This window comes from Dermacentor andersoni, chromosome 3 (assembly GCF_023375885.2).
Source record: "Dermacentor andersoni chromosome 3, qqDerAnde1_hic_scaffold, whole genome shotgun sequence".
Classification (NCBI taxonomy): Eukaryota; Metazoa; Arthropoda; class Arachnida; order Ixodida; family Ixodidae; genus Dermacentor; species Dermacentor andersoni.
In genome coordinates this window covers 125927940-125946824 of record NC_092816.1, presented here as the reverse complement: position 1 = coordinate 125946824, position 18885 = coordinate 125927940, and the positions used below count along the sequence as shown (strand labels likewise).

Genomic DNA, 18885 nt, shown 5'->3' with positions numbered 1-18885 from the left:
AGTCTGTTAATAATAGCACGAATGCCGGCTGGGTAAAGCATGATGGGGTCCGTTGCTGTAAGATGTGCTCTCGGATACGACGGAAGAGTGAATATTGGGTCCCAGAACAAGTTTGTAAAGGTGTCATTAAAGAGTGAGGCGCAAAGATGCTTCGGAACTGGCTCACCATTGTTATTGAGAGATACGTCATTGTTATTGCTGCTTTTCATTGTATTCCAAAAGCGTTTAGGGTTAGTTTTGAGTAAGGACGGAAGTGTTGAATGGAAAACGGTAAATTTTGCCGTTTTCAGTGCCTCTGAATATGCCGTAGAAGCGGCTTTGTATACAGCCCATCTCTCTGGGTTAGGCGATTTTGTCGCACTACGAAACAGCCTGCTTTTTTTGTTCGATAACCGCTTGAGATATCTGTTATACCAGGGAGCGTTAGTGTTGTCGTAAACAGCTCGTAAAGGAATAAATTTGTTAGTTAGATCAACTACTTTTGTTCTAAAAGAATTACAAAGTTCTTCGACGGACTGCTCATTGTGGGTTGAAATAAAGTTGTCAAGGAAGGAGGAAAGTTCAATGTTAATAGCATCGTAATTGCCACAGTTATAGTCCTGTATTTGTTTGAGCCGTTTTTGTGCACGTGTAGATGGGATAGACAATGTAAAATGAGGATCATGGTCACTTAATCCAGGCACATGAGTAACGAGTGACGTCATATCAGGAGCAGATGTAAGGACGAGATCGAGTAAGGACGAAGTAGTGGGTGTTACACGCGTCGGTAGGTGAACAATCTGTGATAGGTGAAAATCAGTACATGTGTTAAGAAATGTGACCGCGTCCACGCATGTTGGTTCTGAAAAGGGACACAACTGGGACCATCTGATCGTGGGAAAGTTAAAGTCACCTAGAATAAAAAGTGGCACACCAGGGAAGCTCACAACAATCTGGTTTAAACAATCATGAAAATCTGCACAAAAAGTGTGACCCGAGGTAGGGGGACGGTAGCAAGCACCGAAGATCAGTTTTTTAAAATTAAGAATAATGCAACACCGCACTATTTCTAGATTGCTACTAATATGGATAGGATTAGATTCAACAATTTCATTAATGGCAATGAGAACGCCTCCACCCATTCTATCACTGTGGTCACGACGATAAACATTAAATTTTTTGTTACACTGAAATAACTCCGAATCAGATATACGGCTAGAAAGCCAGGTTTCTGTTAGTACGACAAGATCAGCATTACAGTCATTAATTAACGCATTTAAGTTATCTTTTTTGGGGTAGAAACTACGTATATTAGTAAATAGTACAGACGCACCGACTGTCGAGTCACCTCCCCTCATCCTGTCCTAGCCATTGCAAGAGTACACCTTACCCGACCGAGTTGATTTTAAGGACGGCTTTTCAGCCCTGGGTGCATTAGGACTAGAAAGCTGTTCATGCACCTTGTCTTCGACAGAGTTATAGATGTAACAATTATTATCAATGAGAAGTTTGTTGTGGCGTAGTTTGAACTTCGTGTTAAGTGCCTTGCCGAATTCCAGTAGTTTTTTAAGAGCCAATCGCGTCGCAGGTGAAAAGTCTTCGCTTATGCTAACCTCGTCATCTTTGAGCAAGGTTCGTTTAGAAAGAACAACCTCCTTGATTTTGGACGCAGAGAACTTGACAATTATTGGTCTATTTTTTTCCCGTGTAAAACGACCGATTCGGTGGACACGCGCTATTTGGTCTGCTGATAAGCACATCTCGAGTTTGTCAGAAGCAAACGCAACAATTTTTTTCTTCGGACTGACTCCATGTCTCTGACCCGTCATCGGCTATTCCAAAGAATAATAAATTATCACGTCGCGACCGATCATCTGCGTCATCTAATCGCGAATGGGCCGCGAAGGAGTCATCTTGCACACGCCGAAGTTCACGGTGCGTGGCTGTCATTTCTTGCTCCCAGTTTTCAAACACAGCAGTTTGCTCTTCGACTGCATCTAGGCGCTCCTTTATTTCCACAATTGCACCAGAAAACGACTCCTGCGCTGTCTTAATCTCAGCGATTGCCTGCGCCATGCTAGTTTGATTCGCTTCTATGCGTATACATTGTTCATTAGTTTCTTTCACCATATGAAGTATCTCATCCATAGGCGGCCCTGGATTTTGTTCAACGTCACCACACATAGCTAAGAATAATGCACAAAAAGGTTCAAGCAAGGCTTCTGGGCATGGAAGCACAATTACAAAAGGGTCATCTGATTTGTAGCATTTTCTGGGCAGTAGGGAAATGTGACCAACCTGCACAAGGAACAAGAAGAAGCGTGAGTCCCACATCTTCATTGTGCTTCCATGCCCACTGAAGGGGAAGGCCACTAAGCTGCGTTTTAAGTGCTCCGCTGACGATGTCACTGCAGCTGCCCTGTCAAGCCCAAGGAAGCAGTACGGAGCGCCACTGCCGGCAATAGTGGATCCGTTGATAGCCGTAGGTGTCAGCTGCGCTGCACCGCTGCAATCTTGTGCCGCATGCGCAGATGTGATGCTGGCGCTGAAGAAGGGCGTAGTGTCCATCCCACCGCAGTCCAAGAACAGCCTTAAGAGTAGTGGGTATCGGAAACTCTGCGACCGCGCGACGCTTGGCTTGTACAGGAAGTACACCGTTCTTCGATACGACGCGTCCCAATATTGTTAACTTGCGGGCAGCAAAACGGTACTTTTTGATGTTAAGTTGAAGGCCAGCAGAGGTGAGGCAGGCCAGTATGTCACGCATGCGAACGAGGTGCGTCGGGAAATTTGGCGAAAACACCACGATATCATCAAGGTAGCACAGACGTGTTTTCCACTTGTAATTACGAAGGATGGTGTCCACCATACGCTGGAAAGTAGCGGGCGCGTTGCAGAGCCCGAATGGCATTACGGTAAATTCGTACAAGCCATCCGGCGTGAAGAAAGCTGTATTCTGAAAGTCATTTGTGAACAAAACAGCATCCCTTAAAGAACAAGAAATAGTAAAAAAAAAAAACACCATTGACGCTAATACGTTCATACTGCCAAAGCACACACGTAGGAGACTGCTTGGCGCAGTAGAAACATCATGTCGTTTTCTCCTTGAATAATATTATGCCACCTGAAAGTCTGCAGGCGTATGCGTTGTCGTAACGCTGGGTAATATATTATATGTGTAGCTGAACTTGAATCCTCATGTGTTGCGTCCTGTTGCAGCATCTTTCTCCAACTTATTGGATATTTCTACTGTGTCTGGAGGGTTAAAAGCAAAGCTACGAACAAACGCTAGCCGCATCTGCAAATAATCTATTCTGGGTTTGATGCTATTTCACAATTTTATTTCCCTATTTGTGGTCAGCCTGACACCATTCATGTATTATTATATAAAAGCGCATCCAACATATTAAGATGCAGGCGTGAAGCGTTTGTTAAGAATTTAGTGTTCCACATAAGGCGTAAAAAACACCATGACACCCATATATTAGACTACTTGAAAAAAAAACTTTATTTATTAAGTTTCGGCCGGGTTTCGGCCTTTGTCAGGGAATACATGGAACGGCAAGGCATTGTGCTTAAATACCTACATAGGTTAGAGAGCCCCCCTATGCGCTTATTCACTGCGAAGACACGCTGTTTCTGTACGGAGCCTCCGCTCGTGACAAATCTGCAGTACATACCAAGAAAAAAAATATGCTATGGGATGGTTGTAACATGTTTGAAGAGCAATGCCATATACAGCAAAATAGGATTTACGTAAAAGATGCGACGTGGCTAGACAAAAATGATTAAATAAACAAGCAAATACCATGACCACAGACAGACTTTTGCTGAAAGGTGTCTGTACCCCTAATGAATCATCAGCATACATGTCAAACAAGGTAAGGATCCACTCGGGAACCGGGTATTGTAAAAGTAGGTTCGCACAGCAACTAATGTACCACATGGAGCGTTTACACAGGAGCTCAGCGAAAAAGATGGGTGCACATGTTTTGCGACAACAATAAATCATGAACATCCCTTACCCTTGGTTCTATATATATCTATATATATAAGTTGTAGGGGGGAATATGCATGTAGCGCTGTGCGCACTACCACCGCTGCGGAGCGAGACCCGAACTCGAGCTGCTGATGCCAAGAGTTATAAATGGTCGTTAAAAGCTACTTGCGATCCCTCGAACGAGCTTCAATGGACCCCCTTTCATTTGCCGAAGATGCTGGATAACCTCGAAAACTGGAACTCCGAAGCTGGATGCTACCCACTGGTGTGACCATGCCTGAAGAAAGTACCCAGCAAGACACACCACAGTCTCCAGCGGTCATCGTTTTTGGTGAGCTACGTCAGCATGATCCTGCCATCTTTAGCCGTACCGGTGGTGATTACGCGCAGGATTGGTTGCCATCATACGACCAGGGGAGCCAGCACAACTGGCGTCGTGCTGCTTTACTTGACCAGCGTGACAAACCTCTGGTTCCGAAACCACGAACACGATTTCACAACATGGAGCGCATTCCAGATTTGTTGCGCAAAAGTGTTAGGGTGCCCCGCTGTGCGCAAGCTTAGCACTGAGCAACGTTTACGTGACTTTTTACATCGAAGATGTCATTGACCTGTGTAAGTGCGTGAATCCGTCAATGGCAGAACTGGACAACATAAAATACATTATGAAATGCATTGATGAGGACGCCTTTCGAATGTTCTAAGCGAAGGATTCGCGTACCATGGCCGAAGTTATCGGTTTGTGCCAATGTTTTGACGAGCTACGGAAACAACGCATCTTAGCTGGGCAGTCACCAGCCACGGAAGATACGCCAGCAGCTTTGGTCATTGGCGACAGCCAAACAACTTTATTGACGCAGATAAAAGAATTTGTGCGCGAGGAGGTCGCGCGACAGCTCTCTATTTCGCCGACCACGGAGACGCCTAATCAATACTTGGCTCCAGCGATAAGACAGATGGTTCAAGGACAAGTAGCCGAAGCTCTTCCACCTGTGTTTTATCCTCTGACGTATGCTGAAGCCGTCGTACGGGCGCCTCGTCTTCCTGGGTTCTCTCGTTCGCCTTCAGCGCCTCGCCCGCTGCTGTTCTCTATTTCGCCTTCGCCTCGCCAGTTGGCGGCTCCCATTTTCAGGGCGCAGCAGCAGGGTGCAAATCCTAAGCGCTCTGCTGACAACCGTCCAATGTGCTACGCTCGCGGTACCCCGGGACAAGGGCGTTTATGCCGCCGGCGCTTGCCGGGCTTCACGGGCACCTCGCGATCCCCCAGCAGCGGAAGCTACGGCGTCCAACCACCGCATGCCTCAAGAGCCGCCACCGGAATTCTAAGCTGCTGATGGCATACCAGCTCCGCAGTCACAGCTCTAAGGTACTCGTCACTCGAATTCCCCTCCTCTGCGCTCACTCTCACTCATGCGTCGTAGGCCCAGTGCGAGTAATACTGAGGTAGAAAACTTATTTCTGTAGCTCCTCAAATACGAACTGCGTCGTCGACGGAACATCAAAGTATTCGCTTTTGCCCGCTTACAGTATTGAAGTGCCCAAGTCTCTGGTGCCCAAATCTGGTGATGGCACCAAATCTCTTGTGCTCATCGATACAGATGCTGCTGCATCCATGATTAGTGAAAAACATTGTCGTGCATTAGCGAAACAGACCATGACGCCTTCGGTAGCATCGCTTAGAACAGACAGTGCACAAGTTCAGCCAGTCGCTATGTGCATTCCAAGGTGCTGATTCGAGACAGTTTGTATTCGATTGATTTCTTTGTGCTAACTTGTTGCTTCCACGAGGTGATTCTCGGTGGGGCTTTTCTGTCGCTCCATCATGCCGTCATTGACAGTGCACGTGCTGAGGTTCAGTTCTCCGTTCTGTGCGGTTTGCCATCTCACGAATTTCAAGTTCATAAGTCCATGATGTTCGTAGGATTTGTGTAGCTTCAGAAACAGATCTTCCTACTCACAGTGCTGTATTTGTCCCACTTTCACGCGCATCACTTGCCGACGCGATGGCCAAGTTTACACGTGCTGCCTTCTTTAGTCGCGCCAGCCTATATTGTTGATTTTCGCCCTCCTAACGGTTCACCGTGGTGCTGCAGAAATACTGGTTTCTAACCCAAATTCGTACACTTTGGCTTTGCACTATGTCGAGACTATTGGTACCATGCAGACTGTGGACGCTGACGTTATTGTGCATTTGCCTGTTGCAGATGACATGGATACTGCTAATGTAACACCACTGACGCCCCATGTGTCATCTAACCGAATATCAGCGGATGTTTTTTGTCACTCTATTAGCGATCACCTCGAGCCGACACAACGTGAGAGGCTACTTACTCTCATACCTGATTTTCACACCTCTTTTGACTTGAACCAAGCGGCATTATGCCGCACAAGTACCATCTCTGACCACATTGATACGGGAGATAACGCACCGTTACTCCAGCGTCCGTACCGCGTGTCATCTAATGAGCATCGTGTCATCACCAAGCAAGTTGAAGACATGATTAAAATGGTGTTATCAATCCATACTGCAGTCAATGGCTGCGTCCCGTAGTACTAGATAAGCGAAAAGATGGCTCGATTCGTTTGTCTGTGGACTATCGTCGCTTCAAAAAGATTACGCCAAAAGATATCTACCCCCTACGGCGTATACACGACGCCCTTGTTTGTCTACACGTTGACTAATTCCTTTCTTCTTTGCACTTGTGATTGGACTATTGGCAAGCCCTCATGGATGAGTTCCACCGCTCGAAGACATCTTTTATTACGCCTGACAGACTGTATGATGGAAGCCAATGCTCCCGCGACATTCGAAAAGATGGGCAATATTCGGCGACGCCTCAAATGGAAGACATGTTTGTGTTATTTAGACGTCATCGTAGTTTTCTCCCCTGATTTCAACACTCACGTCTCTCGTATACGCGAAGTTCTCACTTGCCTTGCCATCACCAGCCTCTAACTGAACTTGAAAAAAGCTGCCTCCGAGCCCGCCAGCTGAACATACTTGGCCACGTAGTTTCCAAAGACAGCGTCCTTCCCGTCCTTCGCGACCTTCACAAGCTTCGTGCTGTGACACAGTTTCCGCGGACGACTACAGTGAAATACCTCCGAAATTTTGTCTGGATTTGCTCTTATTTTTGTCGCTTTGTGCGCTATTTTGCCTGCATCATTGCACCTCTGACGAAGTTCCTGGCTCGTCCTAGTGACCTTCGCGATTGGACCCCGGGATGTGACCAACCCTTCCCCACTTTCCGTCGTCTACTTACCTCACCGCCTGTTGTACGCCACTGCGACCCGAGAAGTCCGACCGAAATTCATACAGACGCCAGTGACGTTGGTGTTGGAGCTGTCCTTGAGCAACGCAAGCCTGGCTTCCCGGAATAAGTGGTTGTATGTGCGAGTCGTGCCGTCACGAAGACAGAAACCAGTTATTCTGTCTCAGAAAAATAATTTTTGGCTATTGTTTCGGCATTAAACAAATTTCGCCCTTACATGTATGGTCATCCGTTCGACGTTGTGATGGACCACCTAGCGCGGTGCTGGCTTCCATCACTGTAAGACCTGTCAGGGTGTCTTGGACCTTGGGCTACTCGGCTCCCAGAATTTGACATTCACGTCACCTGCCACTCCCGGCGTCAACATTCTGACGTAGATGCGCTCTCCCAATCACACATGCAATCCGACGAAACGCCACCCTTATCCATGGAGTGACCCGTATCTACGCTTGCTGTTACTGACGGTCTGAATTGCGAAAAGATCCGTGGATTGCGTCTTTTATTGACAATGTCTCCAGTTCTTCAACGGCTACAAGCCAAAGAGCCCTTCGTAGCCAAGCCACCAATTTCCTGCTACGGGACGCTATCTTGTACCGCCGAAACTATCAGCCAGACAATCGCAGATGGCTGCTAGTCATCTCTCGCCATTTTGGTTCCGACATATGCATGTATTTCCACGCCGACCCACATAAAGCTCATGCTAGCGTCCTGAAAACCCTACGAGCGGATCCGCCTACGGTACTATTGGCGCGGCATGCGTACTTATGTCCGCAAATACATTGGGTCATGTGCAGCCTATCAGCGATGCAAGACATCTTCTCATACGACAGGCCCTCTGCAATCTCTACCATCTCCTGCACGTTCTCTTGACCGGGATGACATTGACCATTGTGGGCCTCTTCCATGCACAGCTAACGGAAATCTTTGCATAGTTGTCGCAGTCAACCATGTAACAAGATCCACCGAAACTGCTGATGTTGCTTCGGCCGCTGCTCGCGGAGTCGCCACGTTCATCTTACGGCATTTCATATCACGCGCGGTGCACCGCGAGAACGCTCAGCAACCGAGGCCATGTCTTGTTGTCCGAAGTTTTTTATGAGCTACTCGCCGCGTGCTCAACTATTCCCGGCACCAGTACGGGGTATCACCCACAAGCTAACGGTCTAACAGAACGAGTCAACTGCACTCTTGGTGACATGCTCCCAATGCATGTAGTGCCTGATCATTCAAATTGGGACGACGCTCTCCCTTTTGTGACGTACGCCTATAGTACCGGCCCTCAGGCTACCACAAGCTTCTCACCATTTTTCCTTCTTTATGAAGGTGAACCATCCACTACCCTTGACACCGTACTACCATATCATCTGGATGCCTTTAATTGCCTCCCTTCAGAAGTTGCTCACCATGCTGAAGAGTGCCGCCCACTGGCTTGCTCATTCACGTCGGATACCCAAGACATCCACAAAGATCGCCACGGCAACGATCAGCCCACACAGCCCTTCGCCGTCAACTCTCACCACTAGCTTCAGCTGCCCTTCCAATCTCGAGACTGTAGCCCAAACTTGCTCCGAAATATCAGGCTACGTACCGGATCGTTGAGCGTACATCGCCTGTGAACTATGTGGTCGAACCGGTGACGCCATTTTCGGACAAGCGCCGCCATGGGCGCAAAACGGTTCACATAAGCCGCCTGAAGCCTTGCCATAAACTCCTCATCGTGTGAGCACCTAATGTTGTCTCGATGGCACCTCTTCGCCGCGGAGGCAATTATAGTGTAGAATAAGGTTGTAGCGCTGTGCTCACTGCCACCGCTGCGGCGCGAGACCCGAGCTCGAGCTGCTGATGGCAAAAGCTGGGACTGCTGATTTAAGAGCTACTTGGCCATCCCTCAAAGGAACTTCAATATACACCCTTTCAATATATATATTTATCGTCCTTGAACACTGTCCGCGCGACCTAATTCTCGGCCGTTTCCTGCCGACGCAAAAACTTGTGCCTCACACCGCTTATGTTACGCTGAGTTTGCAAGGCTGTCTCCACAGGCGGCTACGAAATGTCCAGCTGACGCCCTGTCCTCCCGTACCTGATGGCGTTTACATCGTGTCGCCGCTTACTGACGGGGTTTTGTCGCACATTATTGCCTTACCGAGCACCTTGCTCCGCATCCGCGAAAACTGCGCTCGCGTGCCTATCCTCAATTTTGGATTTTCGTCGCATGTGCTGCCACACGGTATATCCATAGCGCACATCACTCCTTTGGAAGAATTTGAGATTTCATCTTTAACCTCTGAATCCTTCCTCAGTGCCAACGTACCTTTGTCACCCACTCCTCTGTACTCGACGCCTGCGGACGATTTTTCGAAGAAGGTCGCCCCTGACCTTCCTTACGAGCAAACAACAGCTTTTAGTCACCTCCTGTCATCTTATCGTGGCATCTTTGATTTGGACGACCGTCCACTCGGCCAGACATTTGTTGTCATGCATCGCATCAACACCGGTGATGCCAGCCCCATTCATAGGCAGCCATATCGTGACTCCGTAGCAGAAAGGGCCATCATACAGAAAGAGGTAGACAGGATGATGGACAAGGACATCTTTGAACCTTCCAGTAGCCCGCGGGGATCACCGGTTGTCTTAGTAAAGAAAAAACATAACTCGTGGCGTTTCTGCGTTGACTACCGTGACCTCAACAGGATAACAAAGAAGGATGTTTATCCCCTGCCTCGTATTGATGACGCTCTTGATTGCTTTCATGGATCCCAATACTTTTCATCAATAGCCGCTGCGGCTATTGGCAGATTAGCGTCGTTGAGATGGACCGCGAGCAAACCGCCTTCGTCAAACCGGATGGTACCAATTTAAAGTCATGCCCTTTGGAATATGCAATGTGCCAGCTACATTCGAGCTCATGATGGACTCTCTCTTGCGCGGCTTGAAGTGGTCTGCATGCCTCTGTTACCTCGACGATGTGATTTTGTTTTCGTCAAAATTTGAGAGTCACCTGCGGCGCTTCACGACCATACTCTCCGTGTTTTGCAGGGCTGACTTTCAGCTAAACTCCTCCAGGTGCCATTTCGGTCGCCGTGAAATTAACGTGCTCGACAATCTCGTAAACGCCGCCGGAATCCAACCTGATCCACAGAAAGTCCACGCCGTGCGAAATTTTCGTATACCTTGTTCAACAAACGATGTCCGTAGTTTTCTGGGCTTATGCTCTTATCTCCAGCGATTTGTGACAAATTTTCCTGACATCGCTCACCCTCTCAGTGACCTTCCAGAGAACGACGACTCTTTCTCTTGAGAAAGACGTCTGTTTCTCTTGGGGACCACTGCAGGAGGAAGCTTTCTCTACCCTGATTGAGCGGCTTACAACTTCCCCAAGTCTGTCACACTTTGACCCTTCTGCTCCCACTGAAGTACGAACTGACGCAATTGGCCATGGCATCGGCGCTGTCCTCGCTCAGCGTCAACAGGGCCAAGACAGTGCCATCGCTTACGCTAGTCGCCTTGTTTCCACGCCCGAAGGAAATTACTTCATTAGTGAGAGAGAATGTCTCACGCTCGTATGGGCGGTGGCGAAATTTCGGCCGTACCTTTTCGATGGGAGCTGCTGCGTCTCATCACGCCCTCTGCTTGCTCACCGCTTTGAAGGACCCAACTTGACGACTTGCGCGTTGGGCATTACGTCTGCAAAATATACATCTTCAATTATGTATAACTCAGGGCGCCTGTATAAAGACGCTGACTGCCTGTCCCGCAATCCCGTGGATAAACCGAACGATACCGATGCAGACTCGGACATCAGTGTTCTATCCCTGTCTGGCTTCCTCCATATTGGCGACGAGGTGCGCAAAGATCTTGTTCTTCGAACACTTATGGAACGCCTAAGCTCCTCGCCCAATGACCCGTCCTTCCGGATGTTCACTATGCGCGATGGAACTTTATACCGTCGTAGCGTTCATCGTGACGGCCCGGAGCTCCTCCTAGTCGTTCCGAAGCACTTTCGACTCGCCGTGCTCCGGCAACTTGACGACGCTCCTACTGCTGGACATCTGGGCATCACTCGTACGTACGACCGGCTGCGGCGCCGCTTCTTCTGGCCTGGCATTTATCGCTCTGTGCGGCATTATGTCGCTTCTTGCGACCTGTGTCAGCGCCGTAAGATGCCTGCTATGCCTCCCACTGGCTTGCTTCAACCAATCGATATCCCTACAGAGCCCTTCTTCCGTGTGGGCCTAGACCACCTTGGCCCCTTTCCGATTTCCATCAAAGGAAATAAATGAACTGCTGTAGCAACCGATTATGCCACGAGATATGCCATCGCCCGAGCGCTACCAACCAGCTGCGCTACACATGTCACCGACTTCTTACTATACGACGTAATCCTGCATCTCGGCGCCCCTCGCCAGTTGCTGACGGATTGCGGCCGCTACTTTCTATCGAAGGTCGTCGATGATCTGCTCCGTTCCTGTCCTGCTGAACGCCAGATTACTACCGCGTACCGCCCTCAAACGAAGGGCCTCACCGAGAGACTCAACCGCACGCTAACTGAAGTGCTGGCTATGTACGTTTCCGACGATCACCGCGACTGGGACGTCGCTTCACCATACATCACTTTCGCATACAACTTGTCCCGTCACGACACCGCCGGATTTGCATCATTTTACCTTTTGTATGGCCGCGACCCCACCTTGCTCTTTGGCACGTTGTTACCTTCAGCAGTACAATCACCCAGCACCGGTTACGCTCGCGATGCTATTGACTTAGCCGCCGAGGCCCGAGATGTCGCCCGTCATCGCCTCACAGTCTCGCAAGCTTCTGAAAAGCGACGCTACGACCTCCGGCACCGAGACTACCATATTTAACTTGGTTCCCTTGTCCTTCTCTGGATGCCTTCACGTCGCATCGGCTTGTCGGAAAAACAACTTTCTCGTTATTCTGGTCCGTACCAGACCTTACGCCAACTGTCCAACGTGACATACGAGATCGCCGCAGTCGGCCAGCCTTCAGTGCCTCCCAACGTCACCAGCGATGTTGTTCACGTCGCCAGGCTCAAGCCCTATGTACCCCCCATTAAGTGAGGCTCGATAACTTGCACCGGGACGGAGCTACTCCGCCAGGAGGGTGATGTTACGGTGAAGGCAAGGAAGAAGTTGAATTGGACTAGAGGAAGACGAAGTCTGGCAGTTGCCTGAACACCATATACACGAGTTGTAACTATACAGGCCCACGAGTATACTATGTATACTCGTGGGCCTGCTTTCTTCCTGCAACAATATATATATATATATTATAACTGCATCTTCGTCATTGGAGCCAGCAGTCGAAGAACTGGTAGACAAAGGGATCAGGAGCGCGGCGGGTCATTGATCCGCCAACCTGGTCTGCCGCATCTGCTCAAAGCATTAGTCTGGGAAGCCAGCCATCTGTAGGACCTGCGCTTTTCGAGAAGACATTGGTGACTCGGACGCTGCCTTCTCCGCCGACCTTCGGTCGGTACAGCAGTCTGCAAGTTTTGCCTGCCACTTGGGGTGTGGTGCCGTCGCTGCAAGGCGCAGTGGGCCAGTGCCATCATAGCCTTCGCAGAGGGAGTGACATTGTGGGAACTCCGGCATCGGAGCGAGCAGTCGAAGAAGTGGGGAACAAATAGACTCGTGAGCACGAGTCGTCATTGGTGGCTTGGCTGGATGCTGTGGCGTGCGGCCGGCCAGGACTACGGCCTGCTAGCGTAGAGTGAGGGACCGCGCCGTTCCCACAATATATAAAAGAGTGAATAAGGAAAACAAGGGAGCTGGGTTTTGTTAACCATGTTCACCTATGGCCAACAGAGAATGAATCTGAGGAAAGCACCGGTGAAGTTAGCTGTCGGTGAAATTGAAAAGGAAAAATTAACAAAGCACAGCGAAATGAAATTTGACGAAAACATAAGTTGCCGCCGGTCGGAGACACACCCACAACCTCCGCATCATGTGCGTGGTTGACTACCACTTGTGTTACCGCAACTGCTGCCAATACTTCCACTAACTTGGGTATTTATGCAAATTCGATCGAGCCTAGAAAGTGTTAGCAAGAGCCAAACAGAGCCATGGCAGGTAGATGTGTGGGATCAGTTTGTCTGCCCCATGGCGTCCCTTAACAGGTGAACTTAGGAATGAAAGCCTCTAACCCTACAGCTAGAATAGAACTGGCAGAACTTCCTAAGTTAATCAACAAGCGTAAGACAGCGGACATAAGGAACTATAATATGGATAGAATTGAACAGGCTCTCAAGAACGGAGGAAGCCTAAAAGCAGTGAAGAAGAAACTAGGAATAGGCAAGAATCAGATGTGTACGTTAAGAGACGAAGCCGGCAATATCGTAACTAATATGGATGAGATAGTTCAAGTGGCTGAAGAGTTTTATAGAGATTTATACAGTACCAGTAACAATCACGACGATAAGGTGAGAGAGAATAGGCTAGAGGAACTCACAAAAAGAATCCCGCAAGTAACACCGGAAGAGGTAAAGAACGCCTTGGGAGCTATGCAAAGGGGGAAGGCAGCTGGGGAGGATCAGGCAACAGCAGATTTGTTGAAGGATGGTGGGAACACTGTCCTAGAAAGATTGGCCGCCCTATATACACAATGCCTCATGACCTCGAACGTACCGGAATCTTGGAAGAACGCTAACATAATCCTAATCTATAAGAAAGGGGTCGCCAAAGACTTGAAAAAATATAGACCGATCAGCCAGTTGCCTACAAATTATTTACTAAGGTAATTGCAAATAGAATCAGGAATACCTTAGACTTTTGTCAACCACAAAACCAGGCAGGATTCCATAAAGGCTACTCAACAATAGGCCATATTCACACTATCAATCAGGAGATAGACAAATGTGCGGAATATAACCAACCCTTATATATAGCCTTCATTGATTAAGAAAAAGCATTTGATTCAGTCGAAACCTCAGCAGTCATGATGGCAGTACGGAATCAGGGTGTAGATGAACCTTATGTAAAGATGCTGGAAGATATCTATAGAGGTTCCACAGCCACCGTAATCCTCCACAAAGAAAGCAACAAAATCCCAATAAAGAAAGGCGTCAGACAGGGAGATACGATATCTCCAATGCTATTCACAGCATGTTTACAGGAGGTATTCAGAGACCTGGAGTGGGAAGAATTGGGGATAAAAGTTGATGGAGAATACCTTAGCAACCTGCGATTCGCTGATGATATTGGCTTGCTTAGTAACTCAGGAGACCAATTGCAATGCATGCTCACTGACCTGGAGAGGCAAAGCAGAAGTGTGGGTCTGAAAATTAATCTACAGAAAACTAAAGCAATGTTTGACAGTCTCGGAAGAGAACAGCAGTTTACGATAGGTATCGAGGCACTGGAAGTGGTAAGGGAATACATCTATTTAGGGCAGCTAGTGACTACGGATCCGGATCATGAGACTGAAATAACCAGAAGAATAAGAATGGGCTGGGGTGCGTTTGGCAGGCATTCTCAAATCATGAACAGCAGAAGAGGAAAGTGTATAACAGCTGTGTCTTACCAGTACTCACCTACGGGGCAGAAACCTGGAGGCTTACGAAAAGGGTTCTGCTGAAATTGAGGACGACGCAACGAGCTATGGAAAGAAGAATGATAGGTGTAAAGTTAAGGAATAAGAAAAGAGCAGATTGGGTGAGGGAACAAAGGCGGGTAAACGACATCTTAGTTGAAATCATGAAAAGGAAATGGGCATGGGCCGGACACGTAATGAGGAGGGAAGATAACCGATGGTCATTAAGGGATACGGACTGGATTCCAAGGGAAGGGAAGCGTAGTAGGGGGCGGCAGAAAGTTAGGTGGGCGGATGACATTAAGACGTTTGCAGGGACAACATGACCAATATTAGTACATGACCGGGGTATTTGGAGAAGTATGGGAGAGGCCTTTGCCCTGCAGTGGGCGTAACTAGGATGATGATGATGATGATGATGATGATGATGATGATGTATATACATACATACATATTGAACTAGACCACAAGATATTTTGTGTGAAATAGCTACAACAACAACGCGACACAAGACGAGCGAGTAAATAGCACAGGACCGCGCTCTGTCCTGTGCTCTTTACTCGCTCGTCCTGGTTCGCGCTGTTTGTTTTTATTCTGAGGAGGAGCCAACCAGACACTTTGAACACACCAGCTTATTTGCCTCCTTCTCCGAAAAAAGAAGTCTTGGCTACGTCCCTGAAATAGGTGGTCATTGTGGGCTGAAACTTGAAAAGAGCTGTGAAGCTACTCAAATTTTCTAAAGCGGAAAGTTGGTGTGCCTGGTAAAGTCATCTTTTTTTGTATTCGGAGAAGAGGCGTTGAGGTGTAGTGAAGTATACAGGTTTTTTTACGTTATAGGAACCCACTCCCTGATAACACGGAGGAATATCAATTGGCGAAAAATATTTATACGACTTACTCCCCCAGGGATAATTCACTTATATGAATTGAGAATCTTTCTGATCTGCGGAGATGTGATTATCGCCTTTCAAGATGCGCATAGGATGTCTGGTGCTCGGTTTCTAGAGCTGCTAATCGCATAACTCAAGCCAACCTATGTGCCTATAGGTTTTCACCTAAAGAAAGAAAGAAGATCGGCGTATGCGTAAGGTCTTCTTAGCACCATTCTGAGCAAACAGATTCAGTGCATACTTTTAGCTGCTGTCAACACCTCAGCAAAATTTTGCAGTCGTGCATGATGGGTGGAGCTCACAAGTGAGCGCGAAATCACCTTTTCGCACATGCCCTCTTCCGAAACAGAGGCTTGCTTCTCACGCGTTACTAAGCTGCCGGTGACTGCCGTATATTTAGCCATAGATCAAGTTCTCATAACGGCTGCTATTGGCCAGCAACTGATATTAGGCAAGAAGGATGTTTGAATTTACTGCACGCGTACGTACCGTTACTGTGCATAATCACTGACGCAGCTAACTACACAGGCTGAAGTAAGCGGACATATGTTTTTTTCACAGAGGGTTACCTTCACAAAGTACCGGAGCTAGTGCTTGGAGCAAATAAATGGAGCCTAAGAGGCGAGGGTGTGGGGAAAAAAGCGGAAAAGAATATTCAATGCCCCGTATCTAACCGTTCTGGTAAGTTGCCCTTGCGTTATAGCTAATGTAGCGTCCTACAATTCCTGTCTGTCTTTTCAGAAATTGTAGGTGCCGATTCATATTCTCACTTCACGCATCGTGCTATATTGTTTGTTGACGCAGGCTATAATGTTTGAATTATTAAACATTGTCTTTCATCACGAGAAACCGCCGCTGTCTTCCTAAAATAACCCTTACTTATTTTATATTCCTTCCCTGCGTTGACGTTTTCAACTACATTGTGGCGAAATGTAGACATCATTATGCTGTTTCAGAACAAAAAGAAAAACACAAAATTTGGTCTTCCACACAGCTGACTGCGCCAAAATATTACCTGTTATGTTCCACCTTCGGACAGTGACGCACCTCAATAATTGTACATACACTGTTTAGGTTGAATGTTAGGTAGTAGAGAAAGCCTGGCGATCACATAGCTGATAGTGGAACTTTGAGTTTAGTGCAACCGTTAGATTCGTTAGAGCAAAGCTAACGTGACTAATACAATCTTACCACCAGGTAAGTCCCTCGCATTGCTCTTCCGTGGTGTGTTTAGAACTGCAGCCTCAATACGTCACAGCATCATTTTCTGAAAATGCGCTCTTTCTTCTACAAGAAGATTGCGGATCTGAACTTTCATGAAAAATCCAGTTCAAGATGTTTTTCATTGTATGAGAAAAGCTTGCAGATGTCTCAAATTTTTTTTGGTGATACACCGGGATCTTTTTTTCTAGATGCAACTTCACATCGGCCTTCCATCCCTGCAGACATATTTTCAATGTTTTTTGCTTGTACAGCAATCTTGCGTTTATCTCACCGTTTAGTTTTGCAGTAGAGTACATATTACGAAATATTTTCTTGTAATGTAGGCGCCAAGAAATATTTATGTCCAGTTGATAGATGCTATCTGGCATAACAAAGGTTAAATAACTGTGCTTTTAGCGGGACGGGCAGCCTGGGAATGTGTTTCAGCAAGGTAACCGACAACACGAAATATGACACGGACACCACATGAAGCCTAATTCAGGGGTTTATGATTCATATGCTGTGAATGCGTACGCTATTTGTCATAATTATTTGTTGATTAATTTCATCGGTAGGTATCCTTTCATTGGTTGCTTGTATTCAAAAATGGCTGGTTGTAATGGTGACAGAATGAAAGACGGAGAGCGACAATTAGCTATTTTATAGCAGACTTTACAATAATAAATTGCGTTAAAAAATGTTGTTGGCATGGCAGGGTTCCACAAACTCATCTCTATCGAAAAGCTTCCGGCCTTCAGCGTGCAATACCGTTCACACGTACCTCGGTGCGGTCTTCCGCGAAGAGGGAAATGCAGGCCTGGAACATGCCGGCAGCTTTCTGCCATGAAGTCTGACCAGTGGCTGGAACCCGGGCAGCGTACGCGGCTCCTATTATGATGCCTGTCATAGTATGAGTAGCCTGAGAAAGTTGACGGAAAAAAACGGAGCAATTTTACCCATCATAAAATTTACATCCAATGTTACCAAGTCACTGTAGACCTGACCGTATAGATTCCGTACTGAGTAAAGGGACAGTACTCTAATCATACGTTTATTCATGCCTAGAATTGGTAAAAAGGAGTTTATGGTCGCGCTATATTGCAATACAGCGCACAGCACATCATAAACGTTGCAGAGAACACCGCTTAAAGTTATGCTCTTGCAAAAAGTGGCCTGATAGCTACCGCACTCGTAATCTGAAGCTTACTCTGCCTTTGCCCGGGAGCAATATCTAGGATAAAAAAAGATACATATACATCTTCCCGTCAGTATTTATGACTATCGCATTAACAAATAATTTCATAAATTGACATCTTTACTAAGGTATCTTATCCAACATTCTGCCCGTCTTTTACCACGTTCATTCTACAAGAGGCGTAACTAGGCGACGTAGCAGTCACGTCGGAGCCGACCGTTATTTACCTGTGCAGCAAAATGCTCAAACCTCATTGTAAAAGGCGCTACATTCAGGTAGTCTTTGCTAGCGGTGTTCGTAGCACGAGTAAGAAGGACAATCTACGAAGTAACGATACTCCAACTGCACATACTGCAGGATTAAACTTTAGCGACCATTTGTTTGGAAAACCAGCCATGTGGCAACCTCACAAGCGACTTAATCACGTAAACGTTCCGGCTGGACCTAGTGATTCCAAATCTAGTGATGTCCACCGCAACTAACTTGGTAGCCTTTCCACAGTTTAAAGTGAGTGCAACCACTTCATTTAACTGTGCCTCCGATGGGTCCGCCGTCCTTGGTTGCACTCTGTTTAAAGTATACAGTGAAGTGACTGGTGTAGGGCGATCCCAAGTGTATAGAAGTTCATAGAAATATGGAGGCTTGAAGTCGTCGGAGCGATGAAAAAATATCGCCATAGGGAAAAATTTTCGAAACGAAAATGTATTTTTCACGGCGAGGACATGTTGTGTCATCGAAACACTGGCTTGAGCAGCATGCTTTTTCATCCCCCTCTGCTTGTATTGAACCAAATGT

General features: G+C 47.3%; 1 protein-coding gene across 1 annotated transcript in view; it reads right to left on the bottom strand.

Annotated features, from left to right (window-relative positions):
* Positions 1 to 18885, bottom strand: part of LOC126537952 (uncharacterized) — a 163814-nt gene that overhangs the window by 39540 nt on the left and 105389 nt on the right. Inside the window, exon 15 of the mRNA XM_055073772.2 lies at positions 17677 to 17814. Coding sequence (XP_054929747.2) covers positions 17677 to 17814 — 138 coding nt within the window. The remainder of the gene's footprint in view (positions 1 to 17676; positions 17815 to 18885) is intronic.